The sequence below is a fragment of the Hemiscyllium ocellatum genome, chromosome 7 (assembly GCF_020745735.1).
Source record: "Hemiscyllium ocellatum isolate sHemOce1 chromosome 7, sHemOce1.pat.X.cur, whole genome shotgun sequence".
In the NCBI taxonomy this organism is placed as follows: Eukaryota; Metazoa; Chordata; class Chondrichthyes; order Orectolobiformes; family Hemiscylliidae; genus Hemiscyllium; species Hemiscyllium ocellatum.
In genome coordinates, this window is record NC_083407.1 from 65,299,018 (window position 1) to 65,320,093 (window position 21,076).

Here is a 21,076-nt window from a genome sequence, read left to right on the forward strand (position 1 = left end):
TTGAAATATAAAAGATGGCAAGGTGGATGTGGAAAGGATGTTTTGCCTTGTGGATAAGAGAGGGATAGATTCTTATTAGGCAGAGGAACTAAAGATTATTGGGTAGTTGGAAATGTGAAATTAGAAACACAAAAGATCTTGTTGAATGGCAAAGCTGGCTCAAAGGGCTAAATGAATTCCTGCTCCTATTTGGTTATGTTCTTATGTTCAAAAAGAAAAGCACAGTATTGAAAAAGAGGCCTACCATTTGACATAATCATCAGTCACTAACTCAGATTCTGATACTTCAATATCTTCAAGGCTAGTACAAAGTTGGAATCGGCAAATGGTGAGAAATCTGGGCTTGAATAGCCTGCTAACAGGACAGGGGCAAAGGATAATTTAATTGTCAGTTCATCAGAAGGTGAGGTGAAAGATCAGACCTGCTGAACAGAATTCACATTCTTGCAAAATAAAAGGAGAAAACTGATGGGCATTCACACCAAGTTTCTGGGTGCTTTGGTGACCTGGCAAACAGTCTAATGTCATTGCCAAGGAGCATGGAGGAGTGTGGCTCTAACCTAGCAAAGGGTAGAACTCAGAGCTTGCCTTTTTTTTAAACATATGTTCCAGCTCCTGTCATGCAGCACACGTAATGGCACTTCAATTGCTGACCCCATATCTGTGGCAGTCTTGGGTGGATAGATGATTTATTCTGCTGGCTCCCTGAGGATGTGGCAACACTAACAACTCCACGAACACACTTCCAGAAACGCTTAAGTACTTCCAGATTCATTACAATATAAACAATTCTAAAAGAAACCTTACCTTGAATTTAGTTTCCTGGTCTTTTTGAATAATACCATTGTAAAGGCCCATTTTGCAACTTCATGCTTATAGTCACTTAGTATGACAAAACATGGGTATTGCTGATAAAAAAAAAGACATGCTGTCAAAACTCTTTGTCTTGCACTTACATAAAAAAAGTGAAATTTCAAAGGTAGCAACAAAAGCCAGTGTATTCTTCATGGCAACACCTCAACCAATCACCATTCTCTTCTCAGAACTTAGAATCTCTATAATGTGGAAACAGGCCCTACGGCCTAGCCAGTCCACACTGACCCTCTGAAGAGTAATCCATCCTGACTCATTCTCTTATTTCTTTATGTTTCCCTTAACTAATGCACCTAACATTATGGGCAATTTAGCATGGCAAATCCATCTAACCTGCACATTTTTGGATTGTGGGAGGAAACTGGAGAAATCCCATGCAGACACAGGGAGAATGTGCAAACTCCACACAGACAGTTGCCAGAGGCTGGAATCAAACCTGGGCCCCTGGTGCTGTATGGCTGCAGTGCTAACCACTGGGCCACCATGCCACTCTTTCTTGTTTCTTTTGAAATTGGGCATTCCTGCATCTGTCATGATGAGTGTTAGAAAATTTTCATAGCAAGTCTAATTTTTCAGCAAACATTTTGTGCTTCTTGTTTGCACTGAAATGGAGGAATATGTTACCTGCACTTGCGTTCCCCAAATTAGGAATCCTGGCATTACATCACCCAGTTATTATTTGGAGATGCTGGTGTTGGGAGGTTATAGTCCAACAGGTTTAATTGGAAGCACTGGCTTTCAGAGTGCTGCTCCTTTATCAGCTGGTTGTGGAGTACACAATTGTAAGACACAGAATTTATTGTAAAAGTTTGCAGTGTGATGTAACTGAAATTATACATTGAAAAATATTTTGATTGTTTGTTAAGTCTCTCATCTGTTAGAATGACCAAGTGAAACTAACATGGTCATTCTAACAGATGAGAGACTTAACAAACAATCAAGATATTTTTCAAAGTCTCTCATCTGTTAGAATGACCATGTTAGTTTCACTTGGTCATTCTAACATGGTCATTCTAACAGATGAGAGACTTAACAAACAATCAAAATATTTTTCAATGTATAATTTCAGTTACATCACACTGTAAACTTTTGCTATAAATTCTGTGTCTTACAATAGTGTACTCCACATCAACCTGAAGAAGGAATAGCGCTCTGAAAGCTAGTGCTTCCAATTAAACTTGTTGGACCATAACCTGGTGGTGTGATTTTTAACTTTAATCAGCCAATTAGGCTGTAGTCATCGAGAGACTACAGCATGCAGAAACATCCCTGAATGCAGAAATGAAACAGCCAGCATCAAAGCAGGCAGAACAAAATAGGATAAAAGCCCCATTGTACCAGTTATACTCTGGGAAATGTTGCATCTGTAAATTTAAACTGTCCTTGTGGGAATGCACTGAGTATTTTGTGTACAACAAAATGTCAACTACATATAATCATAAGAAAGGAATTTTTTGAAATCTAAACAAAATTTAAATCGTACTATAATCAGCAACTTGTACTCAAACACCAATAACTGCTTCACATCAAAATATCTAAATCTCAAACATTTCTTCTGAAGTTGCTTGGGTAATTTTTGACATCCAACATTTAATTAATTTAGAAGATCAAAGTAATGATATTTGAGGAGGAAGGAAATAGCTTGCATTTATGACTTCATGATTTCTAAATATTTTACAATTAATAAAACAGTTTTTGAAGAGTAGTCACTGTTGTATTGTAACATGGCAGAGAATTTGTTGCCAGCATGGTCTCAAGCTGTAATGTGATGATGATCAAATCATCTGTTTCTTTTGGGATATTGATTAAGGACACTGTATTGACAAGAACACTGAGGAGAGCTCACCTGGTTTTGTTCAAAATAGGAGCCTCTGGCGGAAATGTGATCTTTTACGTACCCCTAAGGATAAAAGGGTTTAGCACATGATTTAAAAGATGCTTTCCCCCCACCCCACACCCACCCAATAATACAGCATTTCCTCAATACTGCACTGGAGTGTTAGACTAGCTTTTGTGCTCAACAGAGTTGAGTGGGTCCTGAACTCAATCTTCAGTACAAAAAAAACTTCTGTTCACTTGTTTAGTAAAGCCTTTCATTAAACTGAATAACGTGCCAATACCTTTGTTAAAGTAACAGGTGCTTATGACTAAAGCTGAGTCGCTTTATTTCAGCTCTAGTTAAATTGAGTGCTCAGCACAAAAAGTAGTTGTTCAGTCCAGTCAGCTGACAGCAATCTCCACCAGCCTTGTTAGCTACTATATTCCAGTTATTATATCCTTCTGTTGCATATGGTCTTATGCTAATCTAACTCCACCGTAATTATATCTATGCTATTTGACTCAACTACTTCTTGTTCCACTTTTTGCCATTCTTTTAAGTAGAGAAGCTTTTTCTACAATCCAGCTGAATTTATTTATAAGTGTTGTATCTATGACCCTAGTTTTACGCTACATTTACAAAATCACATTCTCTACATCAACCCTCCCAAAATCCTTCAGAATTTTTCCAAAGAATAAAAATTAATTAGGTATTTCATAGAAACTCACAGTACACTAAGAGGCCACCCAGCTTTTGTTGTCTGTGTTGTCTGTTTGAATAAGTAGTTGTGTTTAGACATACTTGCTTTCTGTCTGCAGTCTTCCAATCTTCAAGGTTCAACTTTTTAAAATAACTTTTTAAAATCAATTGCTGTCATCTCTTCAACATAACATTCCAAATCCCAACAAGTCTCAATTAAAATACTCTAGTTTTCCCTCTAAATCTTTTCAAGTATTTTAAATCTACAACCCCTGGTATTGAGCAATTCCACCAGAAGGAACAGACTTTTCTAATTTTTAAAACTCAACGAAACTCTTCAAAAGCACACTGCTACCTCTAAAGTTCCTCTGTTCTGACCAGAACTTGGTTTACCATTCCAACATCTCATAACCGAAGTCTTTCATCTGTGGTAATATCCAGATAAATCTCTTCCGTACTCTTTCTAAAGCCTAGACTTGGCCTATGATATGCACATTCTTTTTGAACCCAGTCTCGGTCCAAATGACCTGAAACTAACTTCTGGCGATATGCGTGAGTAGTTTTCATGGTTCTGAGGCCATAGTCTCATCAAAATTAAGTAACTAGGCGCTTATGCTCAGTATTTAAACTCTGGTAACTCGGTTTGACGCTGACAGTAAAAGGTCATGCATGGGTCTATTTTACCGGAAGAATTGTTGGAGGAGCATAATTGGGATTTGAGGTGTCGATGCTTCAAACCTCGATCCATAAAATATTGATAGAAATCAAATGCCAAAACTCTTTCGAAAGAAAAGTACGCAAACCCCTCGATGACCGACGTGGGCTTTTTAGATTGCGATACAAGTGTGTCTCTGCAAGCACCGCCGCCCCCCGGAGCCCGTAACCTATCGTGACTCTGTGTACTGGGTGAGTAGGGAAGCTGCCCGACTGGTAATTATTGACAGAAAAATCGAGCTTCTGGTATCACTTAAATTCTTTGTGTTTCGTGTACTTTCGCTGTTGCCTGAACTGTCGGTTAGGTCGAGCAATGTTTACAATGAACGAGATTTACATAACATCAGAGGGCAAAGTATTTGGAAGGGAAAATTCTGACAGGCCAGCCACAACAAGGAAGGATCTGGTTGGCTCGTCCTCAAGGATGTGGCTGCGAGAATTTTTGTTGTTCAACTTCTAAAAATCTAAAAAAGCGCCTCCAGCTGGATTTAGCTTTCCATTTCTCCCCGCTACTGATTTTAATAGACATGTGCTGCCTCCAACAGCCCAAAACTATAATTTGCAGCTGATTTTGTTGACATTGTCAATAATATACTGAAAGGCAGTAGATGAAAATTATCCTTCACTTATCAAATTTCATCCTTAACATTTTAAATAAATGGTTTAGTCTATACTCTTACTTTCAGAAGTCACGGCATACGTTACACTGAAGCAAGCATTTGACAGGAAGGCGGTAGGGAAGATAAATGTAAATCTAATTTTAAAGTAAATCAAGTTTCAGGGTTTGGATGGAATCAAATGACACTAATCTCCAGGCAGAATATTTGGTCCAGAAACAGATTTTAGTCACGTGATTTGCTCAGCTACGTAATAGCTTGACTTAAAAAGAAAAGGATTTATTGCAAGAAATAAACTTAACCACAAAAGTGCAACAATATATTGCACAAATAATTAACAAAGTACATTGAGTTGTCTGGTTTCACTCTAATAAAAATAATTAATTGTGTAATTTAGGGCTCAGGTACATGCTCAGTTCCTTTTGAAGAGGCAATCAGTTTCATTGCAGAACCAAAGTAAAATAGGGTAGATGCTGAAAATCTGAAATAAAAGCATAAAGTTTTGGAGAAACTCGGCAGATCTGGCAGTTACTGCGAAGACAGAAACATTGTTAACATTTTGAGTCAATTAATATTTCTTCAAGAACTCAAAAAAATTACATTCAGCAGGAAAGTGGTTCTGAGCAAGTTATTGGAGCTAAGGGCTGACAAGTCCTTCACTCTGTTGGATGTTATTCTAGGATCTTAGGAGCATAAGATATTGGAGCAGATTTAGACCATTCAGCCCATTGAGTCTATTCAACCATTTGACCGTGGCTGATATGCTTCTCAACTCCACTCTCCTGCCTTCTTCCCATAACTTTTGATCCTCTTACCAATCAAGATCCTTTCTATCTCTGTTTTAAATACATTCAATGACTTGGTCTCCATAACCTTCTGTGGCAATGAGTTTCACAGATTCATCATCCACTAGCTGAAAAAGTTTCTTAAAAGAAATGGCTAGTGAGATCATAATCGTTAGTTTAATCGTTGAGTTTAGAAATTTTCAGTCAGACTGAAAAGTAGCAAATAGAAACTCTTTATTCAAGAATTGAAGGAGGCAGAAAACTGGAAAATATGAGCCAGTTATCTTGACATTTGTATTACGAAAGATGTCAGAAACTTAATTTGCGGACAATTAAAGTTCAAGATATAAATGGTAACATCAGAGCATGCTAAAAGAACGGCTGACTGGCAGAAAACATATAAATGGATCTTTATCTGATTGGCAGGATATGACAAGCAGTGTCCCACCGGTGTCTGTGTTGGCCTCAACTTCTTCTGATTTATATCAATGAATTAGATGAGTGGAACAAAGCCATGATGGTTAAATTTTCAAGCATATAGGTAGGAAATTAAATTGTGACGAAGGCATAAGAAGTTTATAGGTGGGTTAAGTTAGTGGACCAAGAGCTGGCTGATGGAGCATATTGTAGGAAAACGCGAAGTTATTCAATTTGGCAGGAAGAATAAAATAAAAGCAGAGTATTACTTAAATGGAGAATGAATGCTGAGATGCAGAGGGATCTAGGGGATCTAGTGCAGAGTTACAAAAAGTTAGTATGCAGGAAGAACACACAATCAAGAGGCTAATGGAATACTTTACTACTTTATCATGAGAGGAATGTAACATAAAAGCAAAACTGCTGTGATTTCGTTCTGCATGGCATTAGAGAGACCTTATCTCGAATATTGCATCCAGTTTCGATCTCCTCAATTGAGAGAGGATGTAAACGCGTTGGAAGAGGATTAACAGGAGATTTATTAGATTGATACTTGTAATGAGTGCATTGTCTTGTGAGGATAGTTTGGATAGGCTAGCTTATTTCCACTGGAGTTTAGAAGCTGAGGGGTGACTAGATTGAAATATTAAAGATCCTGAATTGCCTTGACAAGATGGATGTCCTGCTCACATATGGAAAGAATGTTCCAGAAGTAGGGTTTACCATCGTATAACTGAAATGAGGAGAAATCATTTCTGTCAGATGGATATGCAACTTTGGAACTTTCTGCCTTAGAGGGCGATGGAAGTGGGGTAATTAAGTATTTTTTAAGACAGAAGTAGATAGATTCTTAGCGAGTTTTGAGAAAATTTGTAGCTCAGGTTGAGATTCTGGATGTAGATTTGCTCGCTGAGTTGGAAGGTTCATTTCCAGACATTTTGTCACCCTACCGGTGGGCGGCACGGTGGCACAGTGGTTAGCACTGCTGCCTCACAGCGCCTGAGACCCGGGTTCAATTCCCGACTCAGGCGACAGACTGCGTGGAATTTGCACGCTCTCCCCGTGTCTGCGTGGGTTTCCTCCGGGTGCTCCGGTTTCCTCCCACTGTCCAAAGATGTGCGGTTCAGGTGAATTGGTCATGCTAAATTGCCCGTAGTGTTAGGTAAGGGGTAAATGTAGAGGTATGGGTGGGTTGCGCTTCGGCGGGTCGGTGTGGACTTGTTGGGCCGAAGGACCTGTTTCCACACTGTAAGTAATCTAAGTAATCTAATCTAATCTACTAGGTAACATCTTCAGTAGACCTCAGGCGAAGCACTGCTGATAAGTCCTGCTTTCTATTTATATGTTTGGGTTTCTTTGGATTGGTGAACATGACCCACAAAAAGACATGACCCTCACTCACTAGTATCCTTACATACAGATGAGGAAGGACACCACTTTGACTGGGACAACACGTCCATCTTAGGACAAACCAAACAAAGACACGCATGAGAATTCCTAGAAGCATGATTTGGAGATGCCAGTGTTGGACTGGGATGTGCAAAGTTAAAAATCACACAACACCAGGTTATAGTCCAGCAGGTTTAATTGGAAGCACTAGCTTTCGGAGCGCTGCTCCTTTATCAGCTGGTTGAGCGGTGCTCCGAAAGCTAGTGCTTCCAACTAAACCTGTTGGATTATAACCTTGTGTTGTGTGATTTTTATCCTAGAAGCGTGGTATTTCGACTGAAATTCTATCAACAAACACACCGAGTTAGACCCCATCTATCATCGCCTGAGAAAAACAGGAAGTGACTTCACGACAGGAAATTGCATCACCACAGGAAATGGCATCACCAACCCAAAGAAACTCAAGCATATAAATAGAAAGCAGGACTTATCAACATTGCTTTGCCTGAGGCCCACTGAAGATGTTAGCTAGCAGGGTTATGAAATGCCTGGGAATGAACCTTCCAGCTCAGTAAGCAAATCTACATCCAGATAGATTCTTGTTAAGCAATAGAAGAAAAGGGTATAGATGGAAATGTGGCATTTGGATCACAAAAATATTAGTCATGATCCCATTGAATGGCAGAGCACATTCAAGGGCCAAATGACCTACCTCTGCTTCTGTTGTGTATGTTTTCATTTTGCTCTCTGTGATGATTTTAGATTAATGACCACTTGTCATTGAGTTTCCAGCTAACTTTTCTCCTAGCAAAATTTTTCCTTATTTCATATGTCTATTAATCTACTAAGTTATATATTTGGGCTCAGATCACTGCGCATCTACAACCTTAAACTTATTTCATTAAGCATGTAGTCCTTGCTCTTGGGCTTCCTCACAACTTGCATTTCTTACACTATGCTATATTAATTTGCATTTGCCATATATCTCTGCCTCTTTGAAATATTTTATTTCTCTCCTAATGGTATATCCTTTTTGTGTCTTTGATAAAGAGAAATGCCCCCCCCCCCCCCCAAATTGTTTATGTTAGCTCACATAGAATGCTTCAATTAACAGCTTCCTGTTTCTCTTCTAAACATCAATTCCAACCTACCACAATTGTTAGTCCTGCACTCAACTTAAAACAATCATGTACGGTAAATCTTTCAGACACATGACATTGCCTGCTTAGCAAATGCAGATCAAAATACTTAGGGCATTTAATCTCACTAATATATAATTTATTGAAATACATGGAGATAAGTCCATAAAACCTGATGACATTTTGAGGTTTATAAGTTGCAACACCAATTTTTAAAAATTAAATATATAATTACACATAGTAATAGGACATAAGTGGACATTCAATCCCTTAAGTCAGTTTCACCATTCAGTTAGATCATGGTAAAATAGGGCAAAGTCAGCATGATATCATCAAAGGGAGGTTATGCCTGACAATTGTGTTAGAATTCTTTGAGAAGGTAGCAAGCAGATTAGACCAAGGAGAGCCAATGGACGTTATCTATCTAGACTTCTAGAAGGCCTTTGATATGGTGCTGCTCAGGAGGCTGCAGAATAAGTTAAGAGCCCATGTGTTAGAGGTGAGGTACTAGCATGGATAAAAGATTGGTTGTCTGGCAGAAGGCAGAGAGTGGGGATATAAGAGTCCTTAGATGAAAATGTGTTGCTGGAAAAGCGCAGCAGGTCAGGCAGCATCAAAGGAACAGGAGATTCGACGTTTCAGGCATAAGCCCTTCTTCAGAAATCAATTAACAGCTTATGCCTGAAACGTTGAATCTCCTGTTCCTTGGATGCTGCCTGACCTGCTGCGCTTTTCCAGCAACACATTTTCAGCTTGATCTCCAGCATCTGCAGACCTCACTTTCTCCATATAAGAGTCCTTCTCAGGATGAAAGTGGGTGATTAGTGGTATTCCACAAGGGTCAGTGTTGGAATCACAACTTATCACATTCTGCATCAATGATCTGGATAAAGACACTGAGGGCGTTCTGGCTAAGCTTGCAGATGATACAAAGACAGGTGGAGGGGCAGGTAAAATTGAGGAGGTGGGGAGGTTGTAGAAAGATGTAGACAGGCTAGGAGAGTGGACAAAGAAGTGGTAGATGAAATACAATGTGGGAAAGTGTGAGGACATGCAGTTTCGTAGGAAGAATAGAGTAATGGACTATTTTGTAAATGGAGATAAAATTCAGAAATCAAAAGTGCAAAGGGACTTTGGAGTCCTAGTCCTGGTTTCTCTTCAGGTAAACTTGCAGGTTGAGTCAGTAGTCAGGAAGGCAAATGCAATGTTGTCATTCATCTTGAGAGGACTAGAATATAAAAGCAGGGAAATACTTCTGAGGCTTTATAAGGGTCTGGACTAATCACATTTAGAATATTGTGAGCAATTTTGGGCCCTTTCCTTAGGAAAGATATATTGGCCTTGGGATGAGTCCAGAGGCGGTTCATGAGGATGATCTCAGGAATGAAAGGCTTAACATATGAGGAACGTTTGAGGATTCTGGGTCTATATCCGATGGAGTTTAGAAGGATGAGGGGGGATTTGATTGAAACTTTCAGCATAATGAATGGCCTAGACAGAATGGAAAATGTCTCCATTGGTGGGAAAGACAAGGACCCAAGGGCACAGTCTTAGAGTAAAGGGAAGACCTTTTGGAATGGAGATAAGGAGAAACTTCTTTAGCCAGAGAGTGGCGAATTTGTGGAATTCATTGCCACCGAAGACTATGAAGGCGAGATCATTGAGAATATTTTAAAAACAGATAGATAAGTTCTTTATTGCCACGAGAATCAAAGGTTGTGTGGAGAAAGTGGGAAAATGGGCTTGAAAAACCAATCTGCCATGTATGAATGACAGTGCAGACTTGATGGGCCGAATGGCCTAATTTCTGTTCCTGTGTCTTCTGGTCTTATGCTTGATATATAGCTAAACTCCATTTGAGCATCTTTATTTCCATACTCCTAGTTACCACAATTCCATTAAAACTTATTTAATGTCAACTTAGAAAATCAGATAAAGGCCAAGATTTCATTGGCCTTTTTGATTACTTATTATTACCGGAAGGACACTAACAGTTAGTAACTTATTGGGTCACTTATCAGTGATGAATTTTAATTTATTCCAGGACTAACAAAACCAAACAAAAATTATGCCAAATATTCAGTAAAATACAATTTAAGTACTGCCAGACAATAATTATATGACTTATTATTGAATAAGTATAATTGAGTTTTGCGGCTTCAAAATTAACAGTCTGTAAATTGTGAATTAATTGCTCCCAATTTTCTTTTTTGGATTTGTTCATGCAATATGAACACCACTGGCAGGGCCAACATTTATTGTCCATTTCTAACTGTTGCTGAGAAAATGTTAGTGAGTTTTTTCTTCAAATTTTGCATTCCATACCCATATGGGGTAGTTCAGGCTGGAATTCCAGGATTCATGTCCAAATAAATTTGGACATTTTATTTTATTTACTTTTGAGACTGGTTTATTTTGAAAAAAATAAGTAGTTGTACAATGTAAATGCATGTTGTACAATTGATTTTTGTTTTGGTCTTTCTGTTTTTAAGGTGCTTTTTAACTATCCATGGATTTTCAAATAGAAGAAGAGCCCTCTGTTAGCACGAACACACATTATACAACAGATAAAAAGGGAGGATGTTTAAAGAGACTAGGTAAAACATTTATTTATTTCTTCACAATACTGGGTGATTTAAAAAAAACAAATTATAACATTTTATTTTAAAATACATAGATTCTACTTGGAGGTTCTTCCATTCAGTCCACTTTTTTGTCTACCTGACTCATTTAATATCTACATGGGTGAGTGACTTTATTTAACACCATTGTACATTTGAAATTTTGTATAGATTTTAAAATTATATTTACTACAATTGATTATTAAATTATAATTTTCAAATATTAATTAAAAATATAAAAAGTTATTTAATTTTCTTGGCCCAGCCTTTTTAATGATCCTTTCTTATGGCTTTAACTAAGGGAATCTTATCTATGTTATTATTCCATTGTATGAAATGTAGTAAACAGATTTTAAATTATCTCAGAATCAACTGTTTTGAATTAAAATGTCACACAAGTTATTATTATTTAACCTGCACAATTTGTAAATGTGCTACTAAAGTTAAAAAAAACTATACAACTATTTTTATAAATACAGTGTAAAATATCTGTTTATATTTACAATTAACAATGAATTACAGGGAAACCTTTTATCTTAAGACAGCAGCTGGAAAAGTTGATATTGCCATTCAGTAAAATGCAGTTTGAAAGGAACTATACATCTGAACTGATAAGGAAACCTTATCAAATGTTTTTGAATGTTATGACTTCAATACAATTTCTATCTTTGCATACCCTGAAAATAGTTTTCGGGAGATCTTAAAATGCAGTAATATGAAAGTTACTCATCATAGAATGCTTATATATATATATTATTATATATTTTACAGCATTATAATTCTCAGTTGAAATATTTTTTGCTGCAGAATAATGAGATAGCTATTCATGTCCACAATCTCCCTTGTATTAGATTATTTGTTTGAAGTGTGTTAGCTTTGTGGCTTAACTTACTCTTCCCCATTTTGAGATTGAATTGTGTTGGCTGAAGGATGAGAACAGGTTGTTTTTCTCTTTTGGTCCAGGGAACCCAACAATAGGCAGGTGAGAGTATTTTTCCTTATTTCCTCCCAACCGCCAAGGATATATATATTATAAAAATCTGAAAGTGTTATAATACATTTGCATTTTGTTCTTCAGGGCGATCGTATGTGGCACTTTGCTGTCTCACTTTTCCTGGTGGAACTCAATAACAATAGTTTGCTGCTTCCAGCTGTTTTTGGTTTGGCTGTTTCTTCATCACTTATTTTATTTGGTGCCTTAGTTGGAAACTGGGTTGACAGAAACACCAGAATGAAAGGTTTGATGGTTTTATTACACAGAAAAAATAATTCATGATGAGCATTAACATTGGTCCAATGTATTGATATATTAGCCATTAACCAATGTTTTCCTTTTTTGAATTTTAGTTGTGCGAGTTGCTCTTCTTATCCAGAATCTCTCTGTGATCTTATGTGCTGTGGTGCTTATGTTGCTATTTGTTTATAATGCTGAGATCACTATCCTATGGAATGGTTGGATGAAGGTAAGTATGACTTAATAGTGTGAATTTTGCTTGTCAAACAAGGCCTTTTTTGTTATAAGACCATATTAATTTCTTCATGCTTGTAATTATTATTAATGTCATTTCCTCAAAGTTTACCCAAACCGCACATGAGTGATTAAAATAATGATAAACTTTGGATGAATTGCAAATTTGTTTACGAAAACATTTTTTTCTCTTTGTTTTTAGTAATCCTAAGTGGATTCTGTGGATCAATAAATGGAAACTGCCAAGTGGTTAGCCTGGTGTTGGATTATGGATAGGGGAAGTCCTGGTTATTAGTGGGAGGGATCTTGGGTCTAAGAGAAAACTGACAGTATTATTTGAGAATTGAAAAAGGGAGAAGCTGGTCTTGGGATAACTGCTGACTGGATGTGAGGCTACCAGAATATACTTAGATTTCCTAGGCTCAGTATCCCTGCTTATACTACATAACAGTCAAACACATCTCTAATCAATAGCCCAACACTATACCACCATTCAGCACTTCCCACTTCTTATTATTGTAGAGAATCCACCAAGCATTGTTAAAAACATACAACTCTGCCCTTCTTCAGAATGTGTTTCCATGTTTCCAATCTACCTACATACCTGCACCATCTTGCTTTATGTCCTTAAAGCATTTTAAAAAAAACTAAAATTCATATTTATGAATTCATAAAATTACATATTTATATAAAAGAACAAAAACTACTAGTTTACATTTCACATTATGGACATAATCCTATAATGGACATCTTATGGCAACAGTAAGGTTTGTGGATTACAATTGAGAAAAATGCTTTCCTTTTATATGTGTCACATTCATTATTTATAGGTAGTGTAGGAAGTGGCTATAAGATATTTTGAAAGCATTGAATAAGCATTTTACTAAGTATACTCAGTGCATTAAAAATGTAGATCTTAGTTAGAGTTCACAATACGGTTTCAATCCTTGATGAAAGACAAGGGAGAAAGCATAAGTATTTGGGTGCAATGTGGGAATAGCAAGAGCTGACAGAAAGAGGAAGAGCAAACATGGGTTGGTGGAGGGGGTTGTGGTGGTGAAGAAGGAAATCTGTAACCTCTCATTACTTTTCCTTCCTCAGCACCAAAATAAGGAACCATCCATTTATGTAAAGTGTAATAACAGTCATGACCACAAAAAGCATTGAATCTTAATCTGATTTTACTTGTGGCAGGAAATGTTACTTTTTAGCCTGTTATCTAGGAATAGGAGCTGTGGGGAAGGCAGGAAAGGACTGTCTGTGGGGAACGCTGTCAAAATAAAAGAACTGCGAAGGTGGGAGAAAAAGGCTATGAATGGATATAGATTGAATAAAGTTATAAGTAGGTCATCTGGACGATGTAATTAAAAAAAAGAACACTTTGTCAACAGGAGATAAAGTATGGAAAACAATAAAGTGCTAAAGCTGCTTTTTGTAGTTCTGAAACACAGTACTACATGCCTTGAAAGTGGAGCTGAAAGGACTTATAGGAAGTTACATCAAACATATGTACATTGTTAAGTGTACAGGAATTGCCTACTCTACTGTTTTAATGGGATCAGGATGCTTACTGGGCACTTCTAAACTCCTAGGCCCAAACTTCTATGCAGCATTGACAGTCATTTCAGAATAACCCAATGGGGTTTACAGTTAATTAAGTATTTTAAGTGTTGTGCACTGCTGTGCACAAATGTTGCAACCAATTTGTTTAGGGAGTGATGACTGGGACATAATAATTGGCTGGAACATCAAGTAGGACTGCTGTAGCTGTCAAAATAGTGTAATGGATTATTTTGGTGCCCCAGTCATCACTCACTAAACAAACACATTGGCCACTGTATGACCATTATCACATTGCTGATTGTAGTTTGTTGTGCACAAATTGGCTGCAGCATTTCCTGCATCACAGCAGTGACTAACACTAATTGGAGAGGATAGGCAGTACCTCAGTTTAACGTCACATTTAAAAGATGGAGCCTCTGACTGCATAAAGTATTAAATGGAACTATCACCTAGATTTTGTGTTCAAGTCTCTGAGGTGGGAGTTCAGCCAAGAACCTTCTGACTCAAAGCGACATAACACTTAAAAATTTGTTCACAGGAGGTGGGCCTTTCTGGCTTGGTCAGCATTTCTTGCCTAACCTGAATTATCTTTAATTCAATGGTGATGGGTAGCTTTCTTGAACTACTACAGCCAATGGTAGATGAGTACATCCATGCTGCTGTTAGGCTGACAGTTTCAACATTTTGACTCAGCAACAGTGAAGGCATATGATATAATTATACATCAAGATGGTGTGTAGCTTGGAGGAAATTTGCAGTTGTGGTATTCCTATGCATCATCAGCTCTGTCTTACTACAGGATAGAGGTTATGTGTTTTGGGGGTGCTGTCTAAGGAACCTTGATAAGTTGTTTTCTAAGTAGCATACACTGCATTTATAAGTGACATGCACTGCAGCTACTATGTGTCGTAGGTGGAGAGTCATAATGTAAGTATTGGATGTGGTGCCAGTCAAGTAGCCTGCTTTAGTTTGAATGGTGTTGAGATTTGTGTGTATTGTTGGAGCTGATCATATTCAAGCATCTATAATATTCCATCATGCATGGGTAGTTCTGCTATAATGTGCATTTCGTTAATGCGAATTCGCTATAACAAGATTGATGAATTGGTGTTTGTAAAGCACAAACTTTTAAAATGTGTGTTGGCTATAATACAATTACATGGGCAACATTTTAAGCACTGTTTATATTGCGTGATTTTTCTATAATGCAAAGTTGCACAAGAATGCAACCATTGTGTTATAGAAGAACGACCTGCACCTCACTTACACCTTGTAGATGGTGGACGGGATGTGAGATGTTTCCCAGGATTTGATGATGCAGAATTCTTTAACAGTAATGCAAATGTCAAGAGCAATGCTTGGATTCTGTCTTGTTGTAGATGGTCATTTCCTGGCATTTTTGTGGTGTGAATATCACATGCAACTTATCAGCCCAAATGTGGATGCTGTCCAAGTCCTGCTAAATCTGCTTCAAAATCTGAGGAGTCACCCTATCCAATACTTGCAACATTCACACTCTCCAACTACGACAGTGATATCACTTATAAATGCACTTATAAAACAACTCATGAGGGTTCCTTAGACAGCACCTCCAAAAGACATAACCTCTATCCTGTAGTAAGACATTGTGCAATCATTAGCAAATATCTTCACTTCTGATCTTACAATGGAGGGAATGTCATTAATGAAGAAGCTGAAGATGGTTGTGTCTAGGACACTACCTTAGGGAACTCCTGCCGAGATGTCATAGTCATAGAATCATAGAAATGTACAGCACGGAAACAAAAGCTTCGGTCCAAATCATCCATGCCAACCAGATATCGCAACCCAATCTCGTCCCACCTGCCAGCACCCAGCCCATATCCCTCCAAACCCTACCCATTCAGATGCCTTTTAAATGTTGCAATTGAACCAGCCTCCACCACTTCCTCTGGCAGCCCGTTCCACACACGCATCACCGTCCGCGTGAAAAAGTTGCCCCTTAGGTCTCTTTTATATCTTTCCCCTCTTACCCTAAACCTATGCCCTCTAGTTCTGGACTCCCTCTAATGACTTTATAAACCTCTGTAAAGTCACCCCTCAGCCTCTGACGCTTCAAGGAAAACAGCCCCAGTCTATTCAACCTCTCCCTACAGGTCAAATCCTCCAACCCTGGTAACATCCTTGTAAATCTTTTCTGAACCGTTTCAAGTTTCACAACATCCTTCCGATAGGAAGGAGACCAGAATTGCGCGCAGTGTTCCAACAGTGGCCCAACCAATGTCCTGTACAGGCACAACATGGCCTCCCAACTCCTGTACTCAATACTCTGACCAATAAAGGAAAGTATACCAAATGCCTTATTCACTATCCTATCTACCTGTGACTCTACTTTCAAGGAGCTATGAACCTGCACTCCAAGGTGTCTTTGTTCGGCAATACTCCCTAGGACCTTACCATTACGTGCATAAGTCCTGCTAAGATGTGCTTTCCGAAAATGCAGCACTTCACATTTATCGAAATTAAACTCCATCTGCCATTCCTCAACCCATTGGCTCATCTGATCAAGATCCCATCGTAATCCGAGGTAACCTTCTTCACTATCCGGTACACCTGCAATTTTGGTGTCATCTGCAAACGTATTAACTATACCTCTTATGCTCACATCCAAATCATTCATGTAAATGATGAAAAGTAGTGGATGCAGTGTCCTGGAGGTAAGATAACAGATCTCCAATAACCATAGCCATCTTCCTTTCTGCCAGCTATGATTCCAACCAGTAGAGAGTTTCCACCTTATTTCCTATTGATTCCAGTTTCGCTAAGGCTACTTACTGCCACACTTGGTCAAATGTCAACTTGAAGTGAAGGACAATCAAACTCATTTTCCCTCTGAAGTTCAGGTGTCTTGTTCATGTTTTGACTACAGCTGCAATGAATTCAGCAGTTAAGTGGCTTTGGTAGAACCCAAATTGACTGTCAGAGAGCAGGTTATTGCTGACTGAGTCCTTTGTGATAGCACTGTTCCATCACCTTCCATCACATCTTCCATCACTTCGCTGATGATTGAGTGTAGACTGATGTGCAGTAATTGGCTAGAATGGATTTGTTCTGCTTTATGTGGGCAATTTTCAACATTTTCAGGTGGCTGCCAGTATTGTGACTGTACTGGAGCAGCTTGGCTAAGGGCACAGAAAATTCTGGAGCATGTCTTCAGTATTATTGCTGGAAGTTTGTCAGGACCCATAGCTTTTGCAGTATCCAGCTCCTTCAGCCATATCTTGATACTGTAAGAATTGAACCAAATTGGCTGAAGTTGTTTTCTCCACTTTCTATATTCTCTTTTACACTTTGCTGTGTGTACTGTTCTTTCCGTAACACACTCATCACATATAGTGTATCCATGTCTGTAAGGCCTATTTTGTCCGACTCATATGTCTGACTTTTGTCTGGGAACATCCTGTCCCCTGTTCCTAGTCACTGCTTATTTTTCTCTTCCTGTCTCTTTTCTGTTGGCTCCTTTCTCTCTGTTGCCTTGCTCCTACCAATCCTCTCAGTTGCCTGTGTCAGCCCTCAGTGACCAGCATTATTATCCTAATGCCTCATCTTATTGAGGTTTTCTAGCTTCTTTTCATTTTTCTCCTGGTTGGAGCAACCAACAGGCTGGGGACAGGAACAACGGATAAATCAAGAAAGAACAGCAGAAAGACTGGGCAGTAAACAGGGGAATAGGAGACTTGCAGGGATGATGAGAGATTAACTTGCAGGGATGATGAGAGATTAACAGAAGATTGTAAGAAGGAGAAATGCTGACGCTAAAACTAAAACAACATCAGTTCCAAGGAAAGGTCACTTGACCTGAAACGTTAACTCTGATTTCTCTCTGCAGATGCTCCCAGACTTGATCAGGTTTTCTAGCAACTTCTGTTTTCATACCAGAATCTGTGAAACGTTTAACAAATCTGCTGGCAATTTTTGATAATGCAACTAGAAAATTAGAAATGCAAAACTGATGGATGTGATATTTTTGGTTTTCAGAAAGCTTTTGACAAGGTTCTGCACATGAAGTAATTAAGTGAAGCAAGAGCACATGGGGTCCGCAGAATGTTCTGGCAATCCACGCCCCCCTTACAACCTACCTGGTCAGGTCCACGCCCCCCTACAACCCACCCTCCCATCCTGGCACTTTGCCCTGCCACCGCAGGAAATGTAAAACCTGTGCTCACACCTCCTCCCTCACCTCTATCCAAGGCCCTAAAGGAGCCTTCCACATCCATCAAAGTTTTACCTGCACATCCACTAATATCATTTATTGTATCCGTTGGTCCCGATGCGGTCTCCTCTACATTGGGGAGGCTGGGCAGAGCGCTTTAGGGAACATCTCCGGGACACCCGTACCAATCAACCACACCGCCCCGTGGCCCAACATTTCAACTCCCCCTCCCACTCTGCTGAGGAAATGGAGGTCCTGGGCCTCCTTCACCACCGCTCCTTCACCACCAGACGCCTGGAGGAAGAACACCTCATCTTCCGCCTCGGAACACTTCAACCCCAGGGCATCAATGTGGACTTCAACAGTTTCCTCATTTCCCCTTCCCCCACCTCACCTAGTTCCAAACTTCCAGCTCAGCACTGTCCCCATGACTTGTCCGGACCTGTCCGACCTGCCTAGCTCCTTTTCCACCTATTCTCTCCACCCTCTCCTCCCTAACCTATCACTTCATCCCCTCCCCCACTCACCCATTGTACCCTATGCTACTTTCTCCCCACCCCCACCCTCCTCTAGCTTATCTCTCCACGCTTCAGGCTCACTGCCTTTATTCCTGATGAAGGGCTTTTGTCCGAAACGTCGGTTTCGCTGCACTTTGGATGCTGCCTGAACTGCTGTGCTCTTCCAGCACCACTGATCCACAATCTGGATTGTGAACTGGGTAACAGACAAAAAACAAAGAGTAGAATAAACAGCTAATTCTCAATTTCGCACCTTTGACAAGTGGGGTAACAGAAAAATTAGTGCTTGTGTACAACTAATCACAACCTACATCAATTATTTTGAATAGGGATTAAATGTGATATTTCTAGGTTTATAGTTGACATAACTGACACTTTTACTGAGTTTTATGAGGAGGATGCAAAGGCACAATCAAGGGGATTTAGGTAGGCCAGGTAAATGGGCAAAAATTTAATAGATGTAATTCAGTTCAACAATTGAACATCCACAGCTGTCTCGGTAGTAAATTGCATTGATCCAGAAATCTGAGTGAAGAAATCTCCCCTCTTCTCCATCTCATAGCTGATTCTTTTTTCTGACATTGGAAATCCTGGTTCTAGATTCCTCAGTAAAGAGAAACATTCCTCCAGTAGCTACCCTAAGAAGCCCCTTAAGAATTTTAAATGTTGTATTAAGATATAGGCAAATTTAGTTACTTCAAATGCATTAGACTATTTGACAGTGTATATAATCCCTATCATACCTGATAGTCAGGGTTGCTTTCTGGGCTAATAGTTCTGTTAGGGAAAGGACTAAATGGTTTGGTCAACTTGTATCTCATGGCATGTGGCTATGCTACTAGTATTCTCAAGAATGTGCTTGTGCTGAGATTTGCAGACTTTACTCTATTAAAATAAACGAGTGTATCAAGAGGTTCACATGTCCTAACAGGCTGTCTTCAACACGAACAAACTACTATTCCACAAGTGGCAGTGATTTTATTTAACAGTTAGCCTTGCATGAATTCCCTACTTTCAAAATATTGTTTCACTTTACATGAGCATGAAACTCTATTGTAGACACTATATAGTTTACTTTCTTGCTTAATGTTAATGTTACTTCTTGTTTTACAGATTGTTTGTTACGCATTGGTGATTGTCATTGGTGTGATTGCAGACCTGGCTAGCACAGCAATGTCAATTGCAATTCAACGTGACTGGATTATAGTGGTTGCTGGAGACAGTGACAAACTATCAAGTAACTATCATAGCTCTTTTGGAAAAATACAATTTCTTAGTTGCTGAACAGATATACATTTTCATTTTTCACTTTGGAATCAAAGGTAGTAATTGTAGAAATGGCCACAAAGTTACTTATAATTTAGCATTTCCAAAAAATGACCTTGCTTTCAATGTTGATTTTGGCAGTGTTGTTTTTTAGTTTTGTGATTAAAAATTCTTGCATGCATTCTTTAACTTCATTTCTTTTCTCCATCTGTGCTTACTGACCCGACAGTAACCCAACCCTATGTTTTACATTCCCTCACTGCCTCACATCTTCATCAATGCATTCTCATCTTTTTTTATTTGTTTGTTTTCTCAGGTTCAACATGTCTACTCCTCCTGACTGTGTGCCGTTAAAGCATGTCTTCCCTGTGACTTGTCTACCATGTGCTTCACCTCTCCACTACTACGTTGAGATGCATGCTGTCATTTCCTCTGTGCGTATTCACACGAGCTATTGCAATTTTGTTCCCTGTCCCATGACTCACCTACTTACCCTTACCATCTATAGTGTCCTTTCTCTTGCTGTCTCTCTGAGGTAGATAAAACTTCCTCAAGGCACTTCTCCATCTGCCATGCTAGGTAGTTACAAGCGTGTTATGTAAGGTTACTACAAATAAAGATTTTGTGTTTATTTTTGATGATATTACAAAATCAATTGAGGTTTATCTACTTCAATGCCAAAGTCAGATTTCAGACTTCCTGGAAAAATTAAATGACATGCATTGAGGACTATATTTTCTCCATTAACTTCTTTTCATATGAAAGCAGAATGAGGCAATATTTTTCTCATCTGTGACAATACTAGGCAACTATAGACATTGATCTTAATTTGAAATATTTGTCGAATAAAACTTTATTAGTAAGATTTTCTTAACTGTCTATAAATGGGTTTTGTTATGATCTTGTTACAGACCATTCACATTTCAAAAGAAATCCAAATAACCTGTTTTGACTAATAGAAATATATCTGACAATTTCACTTTTTAAACAAAATAC

The 21,076-nt window shown here is 38.7% G+C and overlaps 1 protein-coding gene across 3 annotated transcripts in view; it reads left to right on the forward strand.

Moving 5' to 3' along the window:
• The window catches only part of LOC132817118 (solute carrier family 40 member 1-like), a 65,898-nt gene that overhangs the window by 27,869 nt on the left and 16,953 nt on the right, over positions 1-21,076 (forward strand). For 2 of the 3 annotated variants that reach the window (XM_060827299.1, XM_060827300.1), the window contains 5 exons: positions 10,945-11,049; positions 11,130-11,197; positions 12,152-12,311; positions 12,421-12,536; positions 19,928-20,051. In XM_060827299.1, the coding sequence (XP_060683282.1) occupies positions 10,962-11,049; positions 11,130-11,197; positions 12,152-12,311; positions 12,421-12,536; positions 19,928-20,051 (556 nt within the window). In that variant the 5' untranslated portion in view covers positions 10,945-10,961. Of the gene's footprint in view, positions 1-4,119; positions 4,298-10,944; positions 11,050-11,129; positions 11,198-12,151; positions 12,312-12,420; positions 12,537-19,927; positions 20,052-21,076 lie in introns of those variants that run through there. The other variant, XM_060827301.1, reaches the window with a different exon arrangement.